The sequence below is a fragment of the Oryza sativa genome, chromosome 3 (genome assembly GCF_034140825.1).
Source record: "Oryza sativa Japonica Group chromosome 3, ASM3414082v1".
In the NCBI taxonomy this organism is placed as follows: Eukaryota; Viridiplantae; Streptophyta; class Magnoliopsida; order Poales; family Poaceae; genus Oryza; species Oryza sativa.
The window spans coordinates 26119715-26139499 of record NC_089037.1 but is presented as its reverse complement, the minus strand read 5'-3'; the positions used below and the strand labels follow the sequence as shown (position 1 = coordinate 26139499).

Below are 19785 nucleotides of genomic sequence, written 5' to 3'. Positions count from 1 at the left end.
TCTCATATACGTCACGTAGTTCATGTAGCCGACGGATGCTCGATAGTAACACACGTGAGCCGCCGGTAGTGCCATGCGCACCAACTGGTTTCAGACTGCGCCATGAAGAAAAGTGGTCGAAGCCGTCCAATATAATCTTTACCAACCAACCAACTATACTAGCAGTAGTACTTCGTAGTAATTAACCACGATAACTTTGTTGGCCACTAACAAAGGAAGTGCCATCCTGAGAGTCGTGACGGCAGCAGCCAGGTGGGCCCAGGTTTCCCCTAATCCGTCCAGAGTGCTCCTTCGCCTCTCAATAAAAAAAAGCCCTAGCTACTCTCTACTCCGATCCCCCGCTCCTGCAGCTGCCTGTAAACCAGCGTCTCATCTTTCAGCTAATGCTTATCAGCTAAATTTAAATTATTTTATTTTTAAATTTACAGTTGATTTTAAGACTTTTTATGGTAGTTTATTTTTCAGCTTTTATTTTTAGATCTTCAAGAACACGTATAGCATGTATAGTGGTATCTAATAATGGACTCTATTCGTTATCATGTAATTAAATTTGGTGACGTGAAAAAAGAGAGGAAAGGAAGAAAAAACAACAACAGATTAGAACCGATTCTTAGCATTTATTATCGGAGAATTTATTGTATGAGTGTGGAGAAAATGAAAGAAGTATTAAAAAAAATTATTTAGCGTACTAATGATTTAGAAATCTTATTGTCTTTACTATTGTAGGAGAATAGTATCTAGTGATATTAATTAATATAAATAGCTCATATTAAACTCTACTTTTCTACGTGCCCTATAAGTTTTATTGATAAATTATTTTTTTGTTTTGCAAATATACCATGAAACGAAGGGCCTGCAGCATTCCGTATTTCCGTTCAAACTGTGAAGAGGAGGAGGACAAAACGGAAAGGCCCAGCTCAGCCAAGCACGCAGACGCAACGGCAACGGGAAAGAGAAACAAAAAGTGGAAAATGGCCGACGCTGCCGTGTGGGCCCCACGTCCAGGTGGGGGCCCTATTTATTCCGAGCCCGATCCATCACCCAGACGACACCCACCGCGCAAGGAAACGAAGCGCGGTTTCCGTAGCGCCGCCGCCGCCTTCGCCGCCGCGGGCACCACTCCCATTAAGACCGGATCAGCTCTCTCTCTCTCTCTCTCTCTCTCTCTCTCTGTCCGTTGCGCTCGTCTCCTCCTCTCGCCGCGCCGCCGCCCCCCGCCCCCACGATCGACGACTCGCCGCGCCGCCGCCGCCGCCGCCGCCAACGCATGCAGGTAGTGATCCTGATCCCTCGCCGCCGGAAAGCGGCAACAGTTTCTCCTTGTTCCGTCCGCGTGTGCTTCTTCCCGCCGCGCGCCGCGCGCCATTTGCTCTTTCGATCGGCGGGCGGTTGTTAATTTTGTGGGTTGATGGGGGTGTAGATCATCAGGACGAAATTTGCCTTCTCCAACTCTGCTGCTAGAGCGCTTCATTCGGGAGAGGGCACAACGCGGATCGAATGCGCACTTCCACATTTATTTCCTTTTCTCTTTGTTATTACCAAAAACATTTTTCTTCTTCTTCATTCTTTTATTTTTTTTGGTTCCTGGTAGTTCGATTCATGCCGGAATAGATTCCGTTGGTCACTGTCCAATGTCCATGTCCCCTGTTCCTAATTCCTTTGTGAGCCTTTTCTTTTTCATCTGACGTGTGAGTTGAGTTGTCAGTCGTGTTTACACTAATCCATTGCATTTGTCCATGTAAAGCAGATGATTTGCTTTTCCTGGGTGAGTTATGAGTCACATGCAATTGCTTCTTAACCTGCACAACCTCTAAATTAAGCCAAAAGGCCTAGTCATGTTATCCAGATTACTTGTACTGGCCATCTAAAAAAAGGATTACTGTTGTTGTTTGTTCTTCAAGCGATTGATACTGACTTCGTGTCATATTAGGACATCCAGATCAGTTAAATGGATGGTTTTCTACGTCAGGTATTACAAAGTCAGCTCTCATCTTATTGTCTAACCACATACCTTATTGTTTTGAATGAAGTCTTAACACATATTATGATTCTAACTTGATCCATTAGTGATATGTGCTTTTTGGAAGATTCTAAATATGTGGTCTCTGTTTTCCTTGAAAGGAACTACTTTCAACATACGTGGTCATGTAATAATGGAATGTATTCCTAGAAGTCAGTACAAGTGTGCAATCCGTTCAAATCATTGTCTGCTACTTTTCTCAGCGTGTTGTCGTCTTATCCTATTCCAACGAGGGGCAACTCCTATCTGTTTTTGGTGGGCTTGTGGCCAGCTGGGTTGATAAACATTGCCACATGTTCAAGTTTTTGTTCAGTGCTGAGCGCAAGCAACAAACCAAAATGGGGGGAACAGTAGTTTCTTGTTTTGTTTTCTTTAAGTTGAACTAATATTTTTTTTAAAAAAAAGACACAGCTAATGGCTTATGTATGATATTAGTTTTTTTTAGGATCATAAGTTTTGCACCTTTTATGGTCCATATTTACCATCTTATTAATTTTTAACCATTGTAATTGTGCGATATACCTGCTATGTCAAGTAAGCTTTTGTTATGTACTAAAACTATCTGTCTGATTTAATGCATGCAAGCCTAATTTTGTTCCTTGCTACAAGTTATGATATTTTTTAGGGTGGTTCATCGCTACAAGCTATTCCTGAAGAAAGTGTCTTTACTTTTTAAAATTTCTTATTGTGCAAGTATAGAACTCACTGGGAGTTGTAATACCTCACGGCATGATTACTGTGTTGGAAAAGAGTACAGCTGAAACACTCTTTCTTTTTTTTTTTATCAGGGGATGATATTGTAGGTAACTATATTTTGATGTGGTACAATGCAACTTCACATGGTCTCAGCTAGTTTTCAGCTTTTTCTGTAGGCAAGATGAAGTTCGGTGCAATATATGAAGAGTATCTTCGGGAACAGCAAGACAAATACCTAACAAAGTGCTCACATGTGGAGTACAAACGTCTCAAAAAGGTACTGAAGAAATGTCGAGTTGGTCGCTCATTGCAAGAAGACTGCCCCAATGGTGACCAGCAGGAGGGGAACAACGAATCTCCAGATATTTGCAAATGCAATTCATGCACATGTATGTTCAACTTCCTGCTTTCATCTAATAGCATGACAGAGTACCAATTTTCTATTTTCTTTCTTCGATTACTCCAACCTGTGTTTTTTACATAGAACTCAGAGATTTGTGAGGAACTAAATATATCTTGTTATAATTTACTGGGAATTGTGTATAGATTACATTCACGATGGGTTTTAAAACAGTGCAGTTTCTGTTTATGATGATTTATCTTACTAGTAGTAATATGGCCTGCAATGCACCCAAAATTATACCAACTGATTCTTCCCTTTGGTAAAAGTATAAGGACTCTAATTTCATTTCATACAATCTAATTCTCTGCCTCAAAGATTACATATAATAGCTCGGAAGGTTAGGTAGCTCAGGTTGTCTATTTGATAAATAGCTGTGAAGAATTATATGTCCTATCAGATTACATGATTTTGCAACAAAACTTGTACTACTTATCTTGAATATTTGGCTAAATCATTTCTTTCATGTGATGTGTTGGCTATCACCTTTCTTGTCTTCCACTTAATCTACTATCTGTGCTTTTCAGATCCTGACTTCCAATATTTTCTTGTTCAGTGTGTGATCAAATGTTCTTTACAGAACTTACTAAGGAGGCTTCAGAAATAGCTGGCTGTTTCAGCTCTAGAGTACAACGTCTCCTAAATCTTCATGTCCCTTCAGGATTTCTACGCTATATTTGGCGTGTAAGGCAATGTTTCATAGATGATCAACAAATCATGGTTCAAGAAGGCAGAATGTTACTTAATTATGTAACCATGAATGCTATCGCTATCCGTAAAATTCTGAAGAAGTATGACAAAGTAAGTGTTCGTCTTCTAGTAGGCATCATACATGCTCACTGTTAAAGGTGATTGTGCTAATAAGTGGATGATTTTGCAGATACATGGTTCTGTCAGTGGTAGAGATTTCAAGAGCAAGATGCAAACTGATCATATTGAACTGTTGCAGTCCCCTTGGCTGATAGAACTGGGTGCTTTCCATCTAAACTGCAATAGTTCAGATATTGATGAAACTGTGGGGTTCCTTAAGAATGAGTTCTTCAAGAATTTTTCCTGTGATTTGACCGAAGCACGACCACTAATGACTATGGCTATTTCTGAAACTATGAAGTATGAGTACAGCCTAACTTGTCCAATTTGCTTGGTGAGAAACTGTTCTTAAATTTATGTTTTCTTCTAAATATCTTTAAGTGTTGTGCCTTCTTACTAAGTAAAAAGATGACGATAGCTAATTTATTGGCTTTTTGTAACAAACATTATAAGCAGTGACGTTCAGCCTTCACCAGCAATACATAGTTCTTGATGAATAGTTTTTGGCTGCTGCAGTCGTCAAGTGCACTTGGATGTTGCCATGACTTCTACAGCCAGTTGATACAAACAATCAGTTCTGTTGCACAAATTTTCTGTAGTATAGCATGGTATTCGTATTTAAATTTTTTTTAAAAAAAACTGACACATTATTTAGTAAAGTTTGAAGTGGGTAAGGCAATTATTTAGTAAGTTAGCTGCAGCTACCGAAAAGGAGGTAGGTTGACCTGGAGAAAATGTGGGTGAGGAAGTTTGCGGAGAATGAAACTCACCCAAATATTGCAATCCCTTGCTGATTGTATCTGCCGGATGGTGAGTCTTTGGTAGAATGTACGAACTACTAAACTTAAGATTTCGTCATGTGCCCAGGATACTTTGTTCAACCCATATGCACTTAGCTGTGGCCATCTCTTTTGCAAAGGCTGTGCTTGTGGAGCTGCTTCTGTGTACATCTTTCAAGGTGTTAAGTCTGCACCTCCTGAGGCGAAGTGTCCTGTATGCCGATCGGTACGTATGCATCGTGTATATATTTTTTCTATATGTTACAAAGCTTCATCTGTTGCTGTGAATTTTATAATATTTATTTTTATCGTCCACCCTCTCCTATTCTTTCATGCCAACATTGCAACAGTATCCGTAGAAACTCTCAGCTTTCAACCATTGTTTTATGCTTGAACTTGCTGCTAAGTAATGCAACTACCATACAGACCAGAATATGATTTATCCATTGCATTACTTCAGACTTCCATGTTAATGGTTTGTATTTACTGCTCTCAGGATGGTGTCTTTGCTCATGCTGTGCATATGACTGAACTTGACTTGCTCATCAAAACAAGGTATTGGAAGTTAATTTCTCTTATGCAAGAAATAAATATAAAAAGATACTAGTATCTCTTTTTCATGATCTAATTTGAATCTGCATGTTGATCAGGAGCAAGGATTACTGGAGACAGAGACTGCGAGAAGAGCGGAATGAGATGGTTAAGCAATCCAAAGAATACTGGGACTCTCAGGCTATGCTGTCAATGGGAATTTGACTGAGATCTGAAGTTACAATGATCGCCATTCATTGCTTGCATTGGTGTCAAACCAAAAATAATCAGGTCGACCATAATCTCAAGCGTGGAGATCATCCAAGATGATTTTAACTTATTAACTGCCAGTCTCCTAAAAGTTGCAATCAGTGAGGACTACCTTGGGATAGCACAGGCTAACACAGCTGAGGTTATTTTATTTTAGCTCTTGAAGAAGCAATTCCATTCCATTATTTTTTGTCCTAATGTTGTCGCCTGATATAGTTTAATTTGGAAATGCAACCATATTTAATTAATTTTCTTTGGACCTTCAAATGTAGTTTGGAACAATTTATACGCAATTTATCTGTTCTTTGCTTTGTAAAAACGAGTGTAGAAATGTCTTATTTGAATGTCTCTGGCTCGCTGCTGATATCCCAGGTGCCGTTTCTGAAAGTTTTATGCTTCATCTCCACAGTAAAAGGACCTGCCTGTTTTGAATGCATAGTAAATTCTTTAAAAAATGTCAGTGGATGGTTCGTTTATAAATTCAAGTAATTCCAGACGAAAACTACCGCAACTTTGAAATCCCTACCATATTTCCGTGTTACAAATGGCAACACAATTATTCACCGCAGCAAAAGGCATTGAATACAACAGAAATAGTTATGAAATTTAATCAAACTGATCAGAAATGATAGCCTAAAGAGCAAAACGGAACATTTAAACTGGTAAGGACAATTGTGCAGCTAGAATACTAGATTCCTCAATATTCTCTCAATCTGGAAGGAAAGAAATCAATCAACCACCAGTCTCCAACCACCATGTATTACACGCACACTGTACATGCATTTAGCTTTTGCCGGTGAGAAATAAGCAAAAGCGTCCCCCAAAACAGCACGAACAAATCACAGGATTAAAGCAATAACCTTCCGCATTTCCTGTGCTGGTGACTGACAAAGCGAAAAACATCGGTAAAAGAATCAAGGAAACACTTGCTCCACCCAACCTTTAAATAAAGAATGCCATTACAAGCAAACTCCCCAACCGATGGCTATTTTTATTTACACTGAACAGCAGTTGCTCCTCCAGTAAGGTTTTTTACTTTCTTCTTGTGAGATTTTTCGGAATCCGCGTTTTTTACTTTCTTCTTGTGAGAGTTTTCTGAATCCGCGGGTACTTGTCCAGGAGTACTAGCAAGCCGACATTGTTGCCAGATAGACCAAATGTGTACCTATCAATCAAGTAGAAGAGTAGTCAATATCACCATATACTTTGTATAATGCACCAAATTCCCAAAGAAGCTTTTATGTACCTGCTTTGTGATGGGTTCCTTTTCTGAGAGCGAAATAAAGCAACAATCCACTGCAAACATGATCAGAAATAGTTAAGCAAGCAGGAAGAGGATATATACTTTATAGCCCTCGAGGACCATAGAAATGGAGTTCCGAAGAATAGTAACAATAAAATAAGTACTCATTATATTTATGAATGGTTAGGCAACACAAAGAGCTTATCAAAACACATTCATATAGAGGTACAGTATAGCAACGTAAAACTAAACAGAAAACAACTATAGTAAGAAGTATCCAGTCGCAAATGGATGCTACTGCCATCAGCTGCACTACAAATGCAGAGCAGGATATAGGGACACCAAAATGAGAAAAATGCTAGTTCCATGGGCAAAACATCAATGCTTCAAAGCTCCTATACTTTCTATTTTGGCTTCCTAATAATTTAAAAGTAGGAAAACAGTTGCACCCAAATACTCAAAAGTGAGCAAATAAGCAAATTAAATAAATTACCAAAAACCTAAATATGCTAGGCTGAACAGGGCCAAGTTGGGCAGGGTTCTATACCAAAAGAGAATCCTACCCACATTGAAGATAAGAGGTTCTGACACGTGGCATGAGCAGGTCGCTTTTTTTTCTGCCATGCTGTTTGGCGGGAAATATTATGCATGGATTTTATTTTCTAACTAGACATTATGATACGTCACATCAGCAACCAAACCATTTTCTCGTTATCTCAATGTAAGCAGTCCTCTCCATTACCAAACTGGCCTGGCTCTAGGAGTGTGGAGACTGAATCCTGTGGCTGGTTGCATACTTATATTGAGTTACAATATCTATTATCCAATGGCTGTAATTTATTTTGCCAAAATCAATGGTGTTGTCCAGTAAGCTTTTATCAATGACTCAGTTTCCACTGTGCAAGTTCTCATCTCAGAAGTGATTCATGGAGACCGGACACAGGAAACAATCAAAACTAGGTTACAAAGTGCTAAAAGATTCCATTGGCATTGATCTCCATCGCCAAGTTTTGTGAGACTTGAGCACCACGAAACACATAGGTTTGTATGACAAGTTGGTAACCTGACCCAACCCATACATAAGCAGCAATATGGGTTCAGTCAATGTTTTAGAAAACAGTATGTGGTTTCGTGTGGTCACCCCACCTTGTAGTGGTTATGCTGCATAATCGTCCGTTTATGTGGCTTAAGTGGTACAACGTTGGGGCACCCGTTCCTTGTATGCGGCCTTGCAGACCTTTTTTTCGAACACTGGGTTCAGTGTGGTGGTTTGGCATGTGACTGGCCTGGGCGTGAACCATGACTATGCTAATTTACTATCTTTGGGCTCATTCAATTATATCAGCTAGAACTAGGTTTTGGCATAACATAGAATAGAAATAAATTATGCAGCAATATTTCATGACAATCATTTCAATCAAACATGCCTGAACATCTGCAAAGTAAATGTAGATAGAAATTCCATAATTGCATCTCTTGATCTAACGAATGAAACTGCACGAATGCTATACACTAAATATCGCTAAAGAAACGATTATTGCTTCAATTTCAAAAGATTTCTAGCCTATCAGATGAAAGCTAAGTCTAGTAAACCGAGTTGATGATTGTATAATGCTGCAATGTTTTGCTAAGGTGATAATAGAGGCATGAAATTCATATCCACACTGATGTCCAAACAGCACAAAGAGCTTCATACCTTACACAACGCAACCATGGAGAGTCTCTTGGCAATCGCCATCTTCCTGTTTTCCCGAAACCTCTGATCTCTGAACCCATCTTGCTTTCCAGGAAAATGGTGCACAGTTGGCACCACCCCAAATCCTCCTGTGTTAGCTGGAGTAGCATCCTTGGCTAGCTGCTGTGCAATCTCCCGGAGGAGCACAAGCTGAGCCTTCTCCGAGTGCATTGCCACCAGGGCTTGCCGCATTGACTCCCGGTCTGCCTCCAGCGCCTCCAGTCTCATGTATAGCTTCTTAATGTCTGGCTCCACTTCCCCATCCTGGTAATTCTCTAAGACCCTAGCTGCTGGAGCAGTAGCACCTTGATGCACCTTGTCGATTGTGTATACCCTATCGCTGCCACTGCCGCTGCGACCACCATCACTATCGCTTCCCTCTTCCTCACTGCCATTTCTAGCAGCTGGAGACTCCGGCAACTCATCATCATCATCACTGCATTGGTTTCTTTCCTGCACAGTCCCTTCAGGCAATGCCTCGTCGACATATACGCTGTTCAATTCCTGCTCAGATGAATCCGGCAGCGGCTCGTCTGCGTAAAGTGGAGCGCCTTCCTCTTCCTCCAAGCACAGCTCAACTCCATGGTTTTTGTGGTCGTGCTCGAGGAGGTAGATCCGGCGCTCCAGATCGACGACAACGGGATCGTCCTCCTCCTCGCCCTCCTTTTGGCCATCCTCGTAGTAGTACTCCCCGTCGTAGCAGCGTAGCTCTGGGTAGTATCCGGCGCCGTCGCCATCCTCGCCCTCGAGAACGAACCCGTCGTCTAGGGCCAACTCATCGGCTTGGTCGCCCTCGGCGAGTGGGATGCCGAGGCGGAGGCACGTGTGGCGGTACTCCCGGAGCGTGGAGCGGAGGCGCGCCAGGTGGCGGGCGCGGCGGGCGAGGGCGGCGCGGAGGTGGTCGATCTCGGCGGCGTCGAGCGCCATCTTCTCGTCGGCGAAGCGGCGGAACTGGCGGAGCTCCATCTGGACCTCGGCCTTCTCCCGCTGCAGGCGCAGCATCATGGCCATGGCCTCGCTCGCGGCGCTGGCCGCCGCGAGCCGCTCCTCCTCCACCTCCGACCGCAGCGCCGCGGCCGTCTCCTGCGCCGCCGCCACCGCCTCCCGCAGCGCCGCCGCCTCCTCCTCCGCCTCCACCCGCGCCAGCACCACCGCCCCTTCCCCCTCCCCCTCCCCATCCCCCTTCTCCCCCAGCTTCCTCTTCACCGACCGCCGCCACGTCGCGACCGCGCACGGCGTCGAGCAGCACGAGCACGGGCTCGCCCCCGCCGCCGCTCCGGCCGGCGGCTGGTCGGGGTCGCAGTCGTGGTCCTCGTCCATGACGGCGCCGACTGCGCTGGGGGACGCGAGGGTCGCCGCGCGGCGGAGGAGGGGCGGTTTCCGATTTGGGGAAATCGGCGGCGATGCGTTTGGCTTTTCGTCTTCTCTTCTCTTGTGTAGGTGTGGGTCTTGGCTCGAGGCGGAGGAGACAACCAACAAATGTTTCGGTATTTCATCATTTCACTTTGCAAAAAGAAAAAAAAAAGAGAATTAAAGTTCAATACTCAATTCATCTTTTTTTTCCCCTTCTATGATCTCACCTTTTCGTGTAATCTTTTTTGGTTTATTTGATTTTCCAAAGGAATGGTAGTTATTGATAAATTGGACGAATTGGTTTGGTAAATCGAATGGATATAAGTTGGACATGAAGACAATGTCTACTTTTTTTTTCCTATTTTGATGGTGATGTTATTGATGCCACGAGATATTTTTTAAGTGCAGAGAGATAGTTGTAATATCTGAAATATATTTTTATATTTGATTTTCTCTGTAGCAAAAGGCTATGGACCATTTCACCTCTGTTAAGACTTGGAAATTGGAATGAGTCAATAACTGTCGGTTGTCAGTTGTCAATTACTATTAGTACTACTTGTGGCTGGCTGGATTATTTGGGCCAAAGGTATTTTAAATGATTATTGAGTTAAAAAAACAAACTATTTATACATCCTCATGACCATACACTAGCAAATTTGGGGCGAAAATTATAGTTTAGCTGGCCTAGTATGAAAGAATTTACATAATCTTTTTTCATAAATATAAAAGAACGTGTTAAACAATTACCATTGAGAAACCATTGTCCATATCATTTGGATCCTTGAAGTAACGACGCGATTGCTTTTTTAATTTAGTACCAATGGGATGATAAACTAGGAGAGTCAAACCGTCAAACAACATGAGCTATGATCCTCACCCCTTATCTATGGTCTCGTTTGTTAATCGCAGCACATGATTTTATTGAAGTCTCTCGTCGCTTACTTGTCTTCGCAACAATAGCCAAAACTGGAATTCAAAAACTTCATTTTAAAAATTTTAAAGTTTTTTTAAGCGTAGCTTGTGTTTACCATTGGATTCTAAATTGTTAAGAACATACTACTAGTACTAGATACTACTATACACAAATTATTTTTAAGTTGCTTCATTCTGTTGCTTTATTCTCTACATCATCTGTTTCTAAATAAGTTCAATTTTTTATGCGTCCCCATACGTTAATGAAAAAAAAAATACCCTCACTTTCTCCAAGTACTAATGCATTATGCAATTATTCTTTTATTTATCTATTCTTAATATATTTATTTTCTCTTTTATAAACTCTGATTCAATAATTATTTATAAATAAACTTATTTTGAAATAAATAAGACGAGTGGAAAAATAAACTTAGAGAGTGTAGACAAAAAGAATTTCACATCACACAGCAAGTACGCGCCGTACCATTTCAACACGGATCACTGGATCAGTAGTACCAGAACTCCTAAATCTGATAATCAATGCGTGTATCTGGTGATCTGTCAGCTCTCAATTCTTCTGGAGCTCGATCCTGTACACCGTTGAGCCCCGCACGTTGCGTAGTTATTGGGGGATTTGATTTTGCGAGAGATATTAGCAGTGAAGACGAGGCTGGTGGCGAATATTTTACCCATATCGATATATACAAATGTCATTTCGAGCTTTTAAATATCTCGTTGCAAAAAGATGTAGGAGCGGAAATATTTGAAATTAAATTTGCAGTTTGTTTGAAACTTTGGATATTTAAGTTGAAGCCAGCTTTCAGAGAACATGTTTTATTTTTGTTAGCACGTAAAAGGATTGTGTATCAATATATTAGAAGAAGCTAGTTTTTTAAAAGTATTAATCGTTTATTCTAAAATCGAGTTCGGGGACCGCCACTAAAAATCTTGGACAGTACTGGTCATTATATCCTACATTGCATGCCAACATGATTATTGATTAGTTGCATGATATGCAATAAAGAAGCAGCGATAGCTCAGAAATTCAGAATTCTAACACAAAAACGGAAAAAAACCCATGTTTGTGTTTCCTTTGCCTCGAATTTTAGGACCCGTTATATTCTTTTTAGATATACACCTAAACCGTGTATTTTAAATAACTCTGATCATCAATACTTCTTAGGAATACTTTATAATAATTTTAGTTTGTTTTAATACTCCCTCCGGTTTGAGATTAATTGACGTTACGGGTTACTCCCTCAGGTTTGAGTTTAATTGACGTTTTAGCTTTCTCCACTACTCTCTCCCTTCTATTTCTCCAGAATACCCCTCACGCATGCATGCAAACAAGAAAAAAGTAACTGCTGATTGGAGTATTAATGAGGGATATGACAGGAAATATGAATCTAATTAATATTGTCATTGGTATTTGCCATGATGTCCAAAACGTCAGTTAATCTCAAACCGGAGGGAGTACTTAATTCATCTGTTGGTGTGATCAAATAATTATCATAAACTCAATTTCATAATCCATCGGCACTTTCAAATGGGTGAGCATATAAATAATACACAAATTTGCTAGTATATCCATTTTAAATATATATACGATGTTGCTGATTTTTGCATATGACGTTTGAACATTCGTTTTACTAAAAGAAATATGCATAATTTATTTTGCTGTGACATTTTTGTTAGTTAAAGTTGTTTTAAGCGCTTTTTTTTATATATTTTTTTGGTATTTTGAAATAAGAAAATTGTTAAACGGGATATCAAAATTAACTCATATATTAGGAACGGAACAGAGTTGAGTACATTACACTTTGCGGAACGGGTAGGAGTTGAGTACAATATCTAGTATGTAATTTTACAACATTGCACATCGAACGAGCAATTGGCTATGGGGCTCTCAGTTGGACTTAATTACGGGGCTGCTATTTAGCGCATTTGGGTTCCACCGCACACTTTTCTCTAAAAACTTTCATCGATGAATTGTTTTCACATGAACACTTTCATATGTAAAAAAAAAAAGCGCTGGAAACGCAACTGTGCCAAATAACCATCCTGCTTATTACTTGCCCCCTCATTGCACTCCATTTGGTAATATTTTTCTTTAATTCTTTCTTGCAACTGGTAAAGCAGCAGTCTTGCCCTTCTTTTAATTAATAAAAGTAAAAAAAAAAAAGGTAGAAACGCCCGCTGGCTGGTCGTACATGGCGCGCGGCGCGGCATGTAATTAACCAGCACGAGAACGTCGAGAAGACACTGATTCAACACCGCGCGCCAGCGTCTATTCAATTCCTCCATGCCGCTTTCTGTACCTAGCGACGTAAAGCTGGCTGTTTACCCAGAATTTGATTAGTCCACATGGCTTCAACGAGTGCAAATAAATCGTAAAATCTAAATCGAGAGCACTCTCGATTTAGTCATAACAAGCAACCCATAACAAGCCCATCAGTATTATTCAGATATGTGCTATCTTGAAGAATCTTACTTTACTATAATGCTAATCCATTAAGTAGGGAAAATATTCATATCATTTATACTTCAAATAAAATTTCCTCTTAAATTACTCATCCGATTTACAGTCCGATTACACCGTTGTGTTCGTAACAATTAAATCTTTACAATAAGATCTCACATGATTATATTTTAATAAAAAATCACAAATTACTTTTATGATGTGTCTAAATTACTTTCAGATTTCACTAAGTTACTTCTTAAACATATAATAGTATAAATTCAGTAAAGTCTAAAAATAATTTATATATATTATAGAAGTAAATTAGAACAAAATGAAGGTAACTTTGGCATGTCATTTGAAGTAAATCCGTTGTAGAGATAAAAACATGACTCTATCTAGAAATTAAATTAGTCAGCACAAATTATGTAATTAACTAAAAACAATAATAAAAGTATAATCACCTCATAGCATTACGAATGTATAGGAAGTATTTTGAGAAAATTCCCTATCTAACATAAAAAAAAGTTGCTCTTCCCTCTATAGCACTCAAACTTCAAAAGTTCCCTATCTAGGCACTTCTAAAATTTCCCTTCCCTATATAGCACTTCCGTTAGTTTTTACACTTGATGGTGTTAACCAGCGGGAGAAAAGACGGTTTTGCCCTTCTTTAGTTTTCAGACTTGCCCGTACATTATCGTTGGTATTTTAATCGTGCTTTCTCTTGATTTAACGTAACACTGCAAATATAACATGTCGATCCACTCTTTTGAAAAAAAAATAATTATCCTCTTGTGGTTTCACTTGTCATTAATTAACTTAAGTAATTAATAACCAATATCATGTACAGGCAAGTCTGAAAACTAAAGAAGGGCAAACCCGTCTTTTCTCCTGCTATTTAACACCGTCAAGTATAAAAACTAACAGAAGTGCTACATAGGGAAGGGAAATTTTAGAAGTGCCTAGATAGGGGACTTTTTAAGTTTGGGTGCTATAGAGGGAAGAGCAACTTTTTTTATGCTAGATAGGGAATTTTCTCAAGTATTTTAATCATATATATATATATATATATATTCAATGAAAAAAGGCATTAATTAAAGTTACCTTCGTTTTGTTCTAGGTTACTTCTATAATATATGTAAATTACTTTTAGGCTTTATTGAATTTACTTTTATATGTCTAAGAAGTAATTTAGTGAAATCTAAAAGTAATTTATTATTTCTTATCAAAATATAATCATGTGATATCTTGTTATAAAGATTTAATTGCTACGAACACAATGGTGTAATCGGACCGTAGATTAGATGAGTAATATAAGAGAAATTTGTAGATGGATAGTTTCTCTTATAGATGGAGTGGTAGCTGATTTAGACGAACCAGCTACCACTAGCTGTGTAGTCACGTCCGGGTGGGCCGCTCGATGCCGTAACCGCAAGAGGCGGTGAGGGGAAAGCGGCGGAAAGCCAAACGCACGCTCACGGAAACTGGATAGGATCATTGGGCATGTACAATGGTCCAGATGTTTAGATAGGTGCTTAGAAAAAAGTATGTAAGCATCTGTTGAAGAGCCTAAATCTCCAATGAAGAGAATCCATTCCACGGACGCGTAGTTATTTAAGAGTCTATCTAAGCATCTGGGTGCTACAATGGTAGTGAATGAGTCTACCATTTTTTCTTATTTTACTGTCTCATTCTCAACCAGTTTTTAATTTTATTGTCATCTTTATTACAAAGGTGATGTGCTAAAATACTTCCGTGCGTGATCCATATGCTTAAAACAGAGCAAATCTAATTTCTGTACAAAGAACAGAGTAATGCGGAGGATTACTACTGGTGTAGGATCCATTTGGTGTAGGAACCATTGTATGCAAAAGCAAGAAGAAGGTGCAATTCTGTCCCAGCCAAATACCTATATTTATAGAAAAAAATTGGCTTCTACACGGCCATGTATAGTGACCTAATCAAGGTAATGATTAGTTATTAGTTAGTTAGTTAGTTAAACAAGATTAGTTAGTTAGTTCTGTACAGAGCGTCGGCGCTTGCTACGCTCCTCCTTTTTTCGCGCAAGCGCTCCCAAGCGACGACCTCTTCGCTTGCGTGGCGACGGACGACTCGCGTAGCGTCGGCCTGGTAAAAAAAAACCCGGCCATTTTCTCTAAGCATCTATCTAAGTATCCCATTGTACATGGCCTAGGAGCATAGTGCTTCCTGACGACTCCTGAGTTTACCGGATTTTTTTTCTATAAATGCAAGCTGAAATAATTAGTGCATGACGATGAAAATCCTGAAAATCGCGTACTACTATAAATTAGCACTAGCAGATATACTACTGTTCCCTCCGTCCAAAAAAAACAAACCCTGAGTTTCCATATCCAACGTTTGACCGTCCGTATTATTTAAAAAAATATGAAAAAAATTAAAAAGACAACTCACGCATAAAGTATTAATCATGTTTTATCATCTAACAACAATAAAAATACTAATTATAAAAAATTTCATATAAGATGGACAGTCAAACGTTGGACACGGAAACCAGAGTTTGTCTTTTTTTAGGACGAAGGGAGTATGTTAGTATTAAGGAAATTATACATCTATGATTGCTCACATTGCCACCGACGACTAATTTTCAAAAACGCTTTCCAATGGAGATATGAGGGCAGTCCCAACTCTCCGCCTAGGATGGTGTCTATGGCATTAACTATATTGTCATGTAGGACTTTTAGCTTATGTGGCACTATATTAATTAAGAGAGAGAGTGAAGAGAGGAAGAAACTGGGTCTCATGCAAGACACAGCTTCAACACGAGAACCTATGTACTAGACACTATCAAATTTTGCATTGGGAGAGAATAGTGTCTTCATAATAGATGAAGAATAAATATGATTGGTAGAGAAGAGAGATGATGTATTTATTAATGGCACACTTTAAGAAACCATGGGTTGTAGAGTGTAGTTTCTATTGTGATGTCTTATTGACGTGACACCATAGACACTGTTTATGGACAGTATAGATTGGGACTGCCCTGATGCCGGAAGGAAATATCGGACGCATGTTTGTTTGTGTGGGTGGATCCATCTCATGGACCAGGACCCGCTCTGGAGTCCTTGAGGTGTGATGGGTTGATGCATCATGTACAACTTGCCCAGGAACGATAAGTGCTCTAACCAAGACAGGAGTTTCAAGGTTGACATTGATTAACTGATGATGATGCTCGCATAGCATAGAACTGGAGCGAAATGCATTCAAGCAGAAATACTCACCACCGCAATAGATTAGAACCATCTTCAACAAAGTTTTTCAGTTATTCAACAGGATACAACGGTTTAGATAGATATCAGTTTTTCCAAAAACAGGGGAATGATTTGAAACACAACTTTGTGGATGAAATATGAAAAGAAATGTGCAAAACCGACCAAAGGTACTGTAAGAGCAGGTACAATAGCAGGCTATAAGCCGGCTATAACCATATATCAAGAAGAAAAGAGAAGAGAGAGAAGAAAGCGAGCTACAGATTTGTAGCCGGCTGCAACACGGACTCCAAGATATTATATGTGTGTGAGAGGTGAGACCGGGTATTAATGGGGTAGTATATTTTTATAGTTAACTATTGTATGAATGAGCTATTAGATTGGCTATAAATGTTTTGGAGCCAGTAGTTGGCTATACTATTGACCTTGCTCTAACATAGAACCTTTTCTCCCTTTTTTTAAGGCGGGGTGGTGGGATGGGGTCCACTAACGGGTTAATTAGACTCATGGCATTATAATTTTTATAGTTTTGATATATACCATTACTATTCATCCATTTAAAACATTGCTATTACACCCTTGGCTAAATGATCTGGTACTGGCTGATGGGAGCAAATCTGTAAGTGCAAAGCAAATATAAGCAAAGCAGATTGCTAGGAAACAGTTGAAGGGGAGCTTACCTGAGATATGGCAAATTTCAAAGATTTGGAAACTAAATATAGGGAAACTGTTGGAGAAGGGGTTGATTTTTGGGCTTAATATTTTTTGGGATGGTGCCAATCCAAGATTAGGAGTCTAATTTTGGATCACTTTTGGAGATGCTCTTAGAGCATGACAACAGTCTCCTAATATTTGATTCTCAAAAATTCTGAATTTCCTCCCAGAGAGACCTAAAAATTGAATCTTATTATTTGATTGGTTTGCCACATAAGCAAGGTGGGACCACTTGGTAGTTGATCGGCCTCTTCCCCCTCCCCTGTATGGGAGCACGATCCTCCTCTCCCCTGCGCGCGACGACACTGCCATCACCTTATGTCGCCGTTTCCATTGCCATTGATGTTTTCATCAACAATTGGACAATACATTGTACATCAGTCCAACGAGTAATTGAACATGAATGCAACCCGTCAAAAAAAAAAACATGAATGCAAACATGCGGTACTCTTTGGTGTGGGACAGTGAAGAATATATTAATCTAGCTTCTTCTCGTAGAGCAGATAAAAAAACATATTCTTGAAGCTGAAGCTGTAGGTATGTAGCGATATGCAGTAGCTCGCTAGCAACAAGCAGTCAAGCAGCATTTTTCAGCACCAAGCAGCAGCAAAAAGCAAAATTCCAGCAGCATATCAGCAGCAGCAGCCAACTAATCAGCAGTATTATTCCAGCAGCAAACAACAACAGTTTTCAGCAGCAGACAGCAGGAACTAGCAGCAGTTTTCAGCAACCATCAGCAGCATAATCAGATTATAACATCAGCACAAGCATATTTCAGCACATTACAGCATACTTCAGATTACATTTGAGCATATTTCAGCAACAAGGGCACATTTCAGCAATCAACCAGCATCCAGCAATAGTAATCATAATGAATGAATAAAGTAGATCATGCCCAAGATTAAGGAACTAGCCAGTACATGTCAAAAATTAGATCCTCTTTTCATCTCCTTCGCACTACAGTTCTGCAAATCGACAATCTTGCACTGATACATGGGAAATCTTCAGTTATATCATTTCACTGCATTTTTATCTCATTGGAAACAAGCAGGTATATTTCTTGCCTGCATTTAATTCTGAAGAAATTTGCTGTTGCACTGATAGAAAAAGATGCAGACCTCCAAATCTTCATCTAGAAAAACTGAACTAGTGGGGAAAGATGCAGAACTGCATCCCGATTGACACCGATTACTATAATGTCATAGAAATTAGCTTTTCACTAGCATGTGTTTCTAGTACTGGTTGAGTGCTACTACAGAAAATACTGCGCAGATTCTGTACAATGCCATCTGCATAACTGTAGAATTGAAATGCTCAATAGGAACTAAAACATTCACAATGACAATAGATACGTCTGGTGTTAAATGACAAGAGAAAATTTTGGGAACAATCAATCACCTTGGCTGCTGAATGAATCAGCAATGGTCACACCATTGCTTCTATGGACGAACTCCCCTCATCACCAAGACTCCAATTCGTCAACAAACCAATGCCAGCCGAGTCGTGGTCATGGGGAGCCGCGACTGTAGGCATCTCCAAGGGTCGCCGGATGGTTGCCTCCGGCCACTGTCACATGCGCGCCTCCGGACAATGGTGGGTGTCCGAGACTGGGCACGCGTAGCCAACATGATGTACAGGCGTCGGGGCAGCAAGGGGATGGTCGAATCGTGGATGACCTACAGACTACAGTCCTCGGCAGGATGAATCGACGCGGCGGACCACGGAGCTGTTTGGGGGAGCCGCGAAATATCTCCGGCCAGCTGCGTCGAAGACGGGGTCAACGGCAGAACGATTCGAGGCGGTGGAAAGAATGAATTGATGCTTCTGCATCATGGCCTGTTGCAGGAAAGATGCCACCTTCGACGGGGTTGTTCTAGGCGGCGCTGGCGGACGAGCTCGAGACAGACCCGGGCAAGAACATTTTGCCGAGCGCGCGGGAAATCGCTGCGGAGTTGGATTGGGAGCTGGCGCCGATCCCCGACTTGTAGAGACCGAAAAGAACGGGAAATCGCTGTTGGAGGTTAGTTTTCGGCTAATATCACCTAATTTCAGGATTGGAAGTCAAATAGGGGGACTCTTGCTGATGCTCTCAGATGGTAAAAATAGGTGAAAATTGTTTAGCAATCGAGAACCTAAATTTGCAGGACGATAAGCTCAAGAGGTATTACCCTACTCGTAAGGAAAGATGATACATGTAAATTTGATAATCTGATTTTTTTTATTAGCTACTCAAGATATTCAGTACTACGGAAACCAAATGTTACAAAGCAAAGAACCTCAGCATGAACTTTTATAAGGAAATGGGTCAACATTTGCAACGGTAACACCGTAACTAAAGCTTTACACAGTTTGATTTGAGAGCAAAAACTGACCTAATCTATTCCTGGGAATTACATCATGCAGGAACAAACAGTTCAGCACCTACATTGTAGCAAGAAAAAAACAGTATATCGTAAATCTTTCTAATCTGATCTACAAGTTATTCTACAAGACAGATGCATGACATAAGAAGCAACGCAGCACTGAAAGAAACACAACTCATTGATATGATTTCTCTAGGAAACAAATGGCATGGATGACTAAAAATGGCAATGCACAATTTAGAAAAGATCAGCA

General features: G+C 40.2%; 2 protein-coding genes across 7 annotated transcripts; one reads left to right on the top strand and one right to left on the bottom strand.

Moving 5' to 3' along the window:
* Positions 1-1047: 1047 nt before the first annotated feature.
* On the top strand, positions 1048-5870 carry LOC4333590 (probable E3 ubiquitin-protein ligase BAH1-like 1). Of its 6 annotated transcripts, none has more exons than XR_010739779.1 (8): positions 1048-1273; positions 2893-3105; positions 3673-3917; positions 3997-4260; positions 4443-4736; positions 4846-4931; positions 5202-5260; positions 5356-5870. XR_010739779.1 is itself a non-coding variant. In XM_066308169.1 (8 exons), the coding sequence occupies exons 3-8, from the start codon at positions 2898-2900 to the stop codon at positions 5459-5461; spliced, it is 1020 nt and encodes a 339-aa protein (XP_066164266.1). In that variant the 5' UTR covers positions 1048-1273; positions 1931-1969; positions 2893-2897; the 3' UTR covers positions 5462-5870. The 6 variants fall into 6 exon arrangements, 4 of the variants coding, with proteins under 4 accessions (XP_066164266.1, XP_066164267.1, XP_015631499.1 ...); XM_066308169.1 differs by lacking the exon at positions 4443-4736 and adding an exon at positions 1931-1969 and having other exon boundaries at positions 4794-4931; XM_066308170.1 differs by lacking the exon at positions 4443-4736.
* A 296-nt stretch (positions 5871-6166) lies between these two features.
* LOC4333589 (myosin-binding protein 7) lies at positions 6167-9945 on the bottom strand. Its single transcript, XM_015776011.3, has 3 exons — positions 8446-9945; positions 6753-6802; positions 6167-6671 (listed from the first exon to the last, which is right to left on the bottom strand). The coding sequence occupies exons 1-3, from the start codon at positions 9802-9804 to the stop codon at positions 6578-6580; spliced, it is 1503 nt and encodes a 500-aa protein (XP_015631497.1). The 5' UTR covers positions 9805-9945; the 3' UTR covers positions 6167-6577.
* Positions 9946-19785: the final 9840 nt, after the last annotated feature.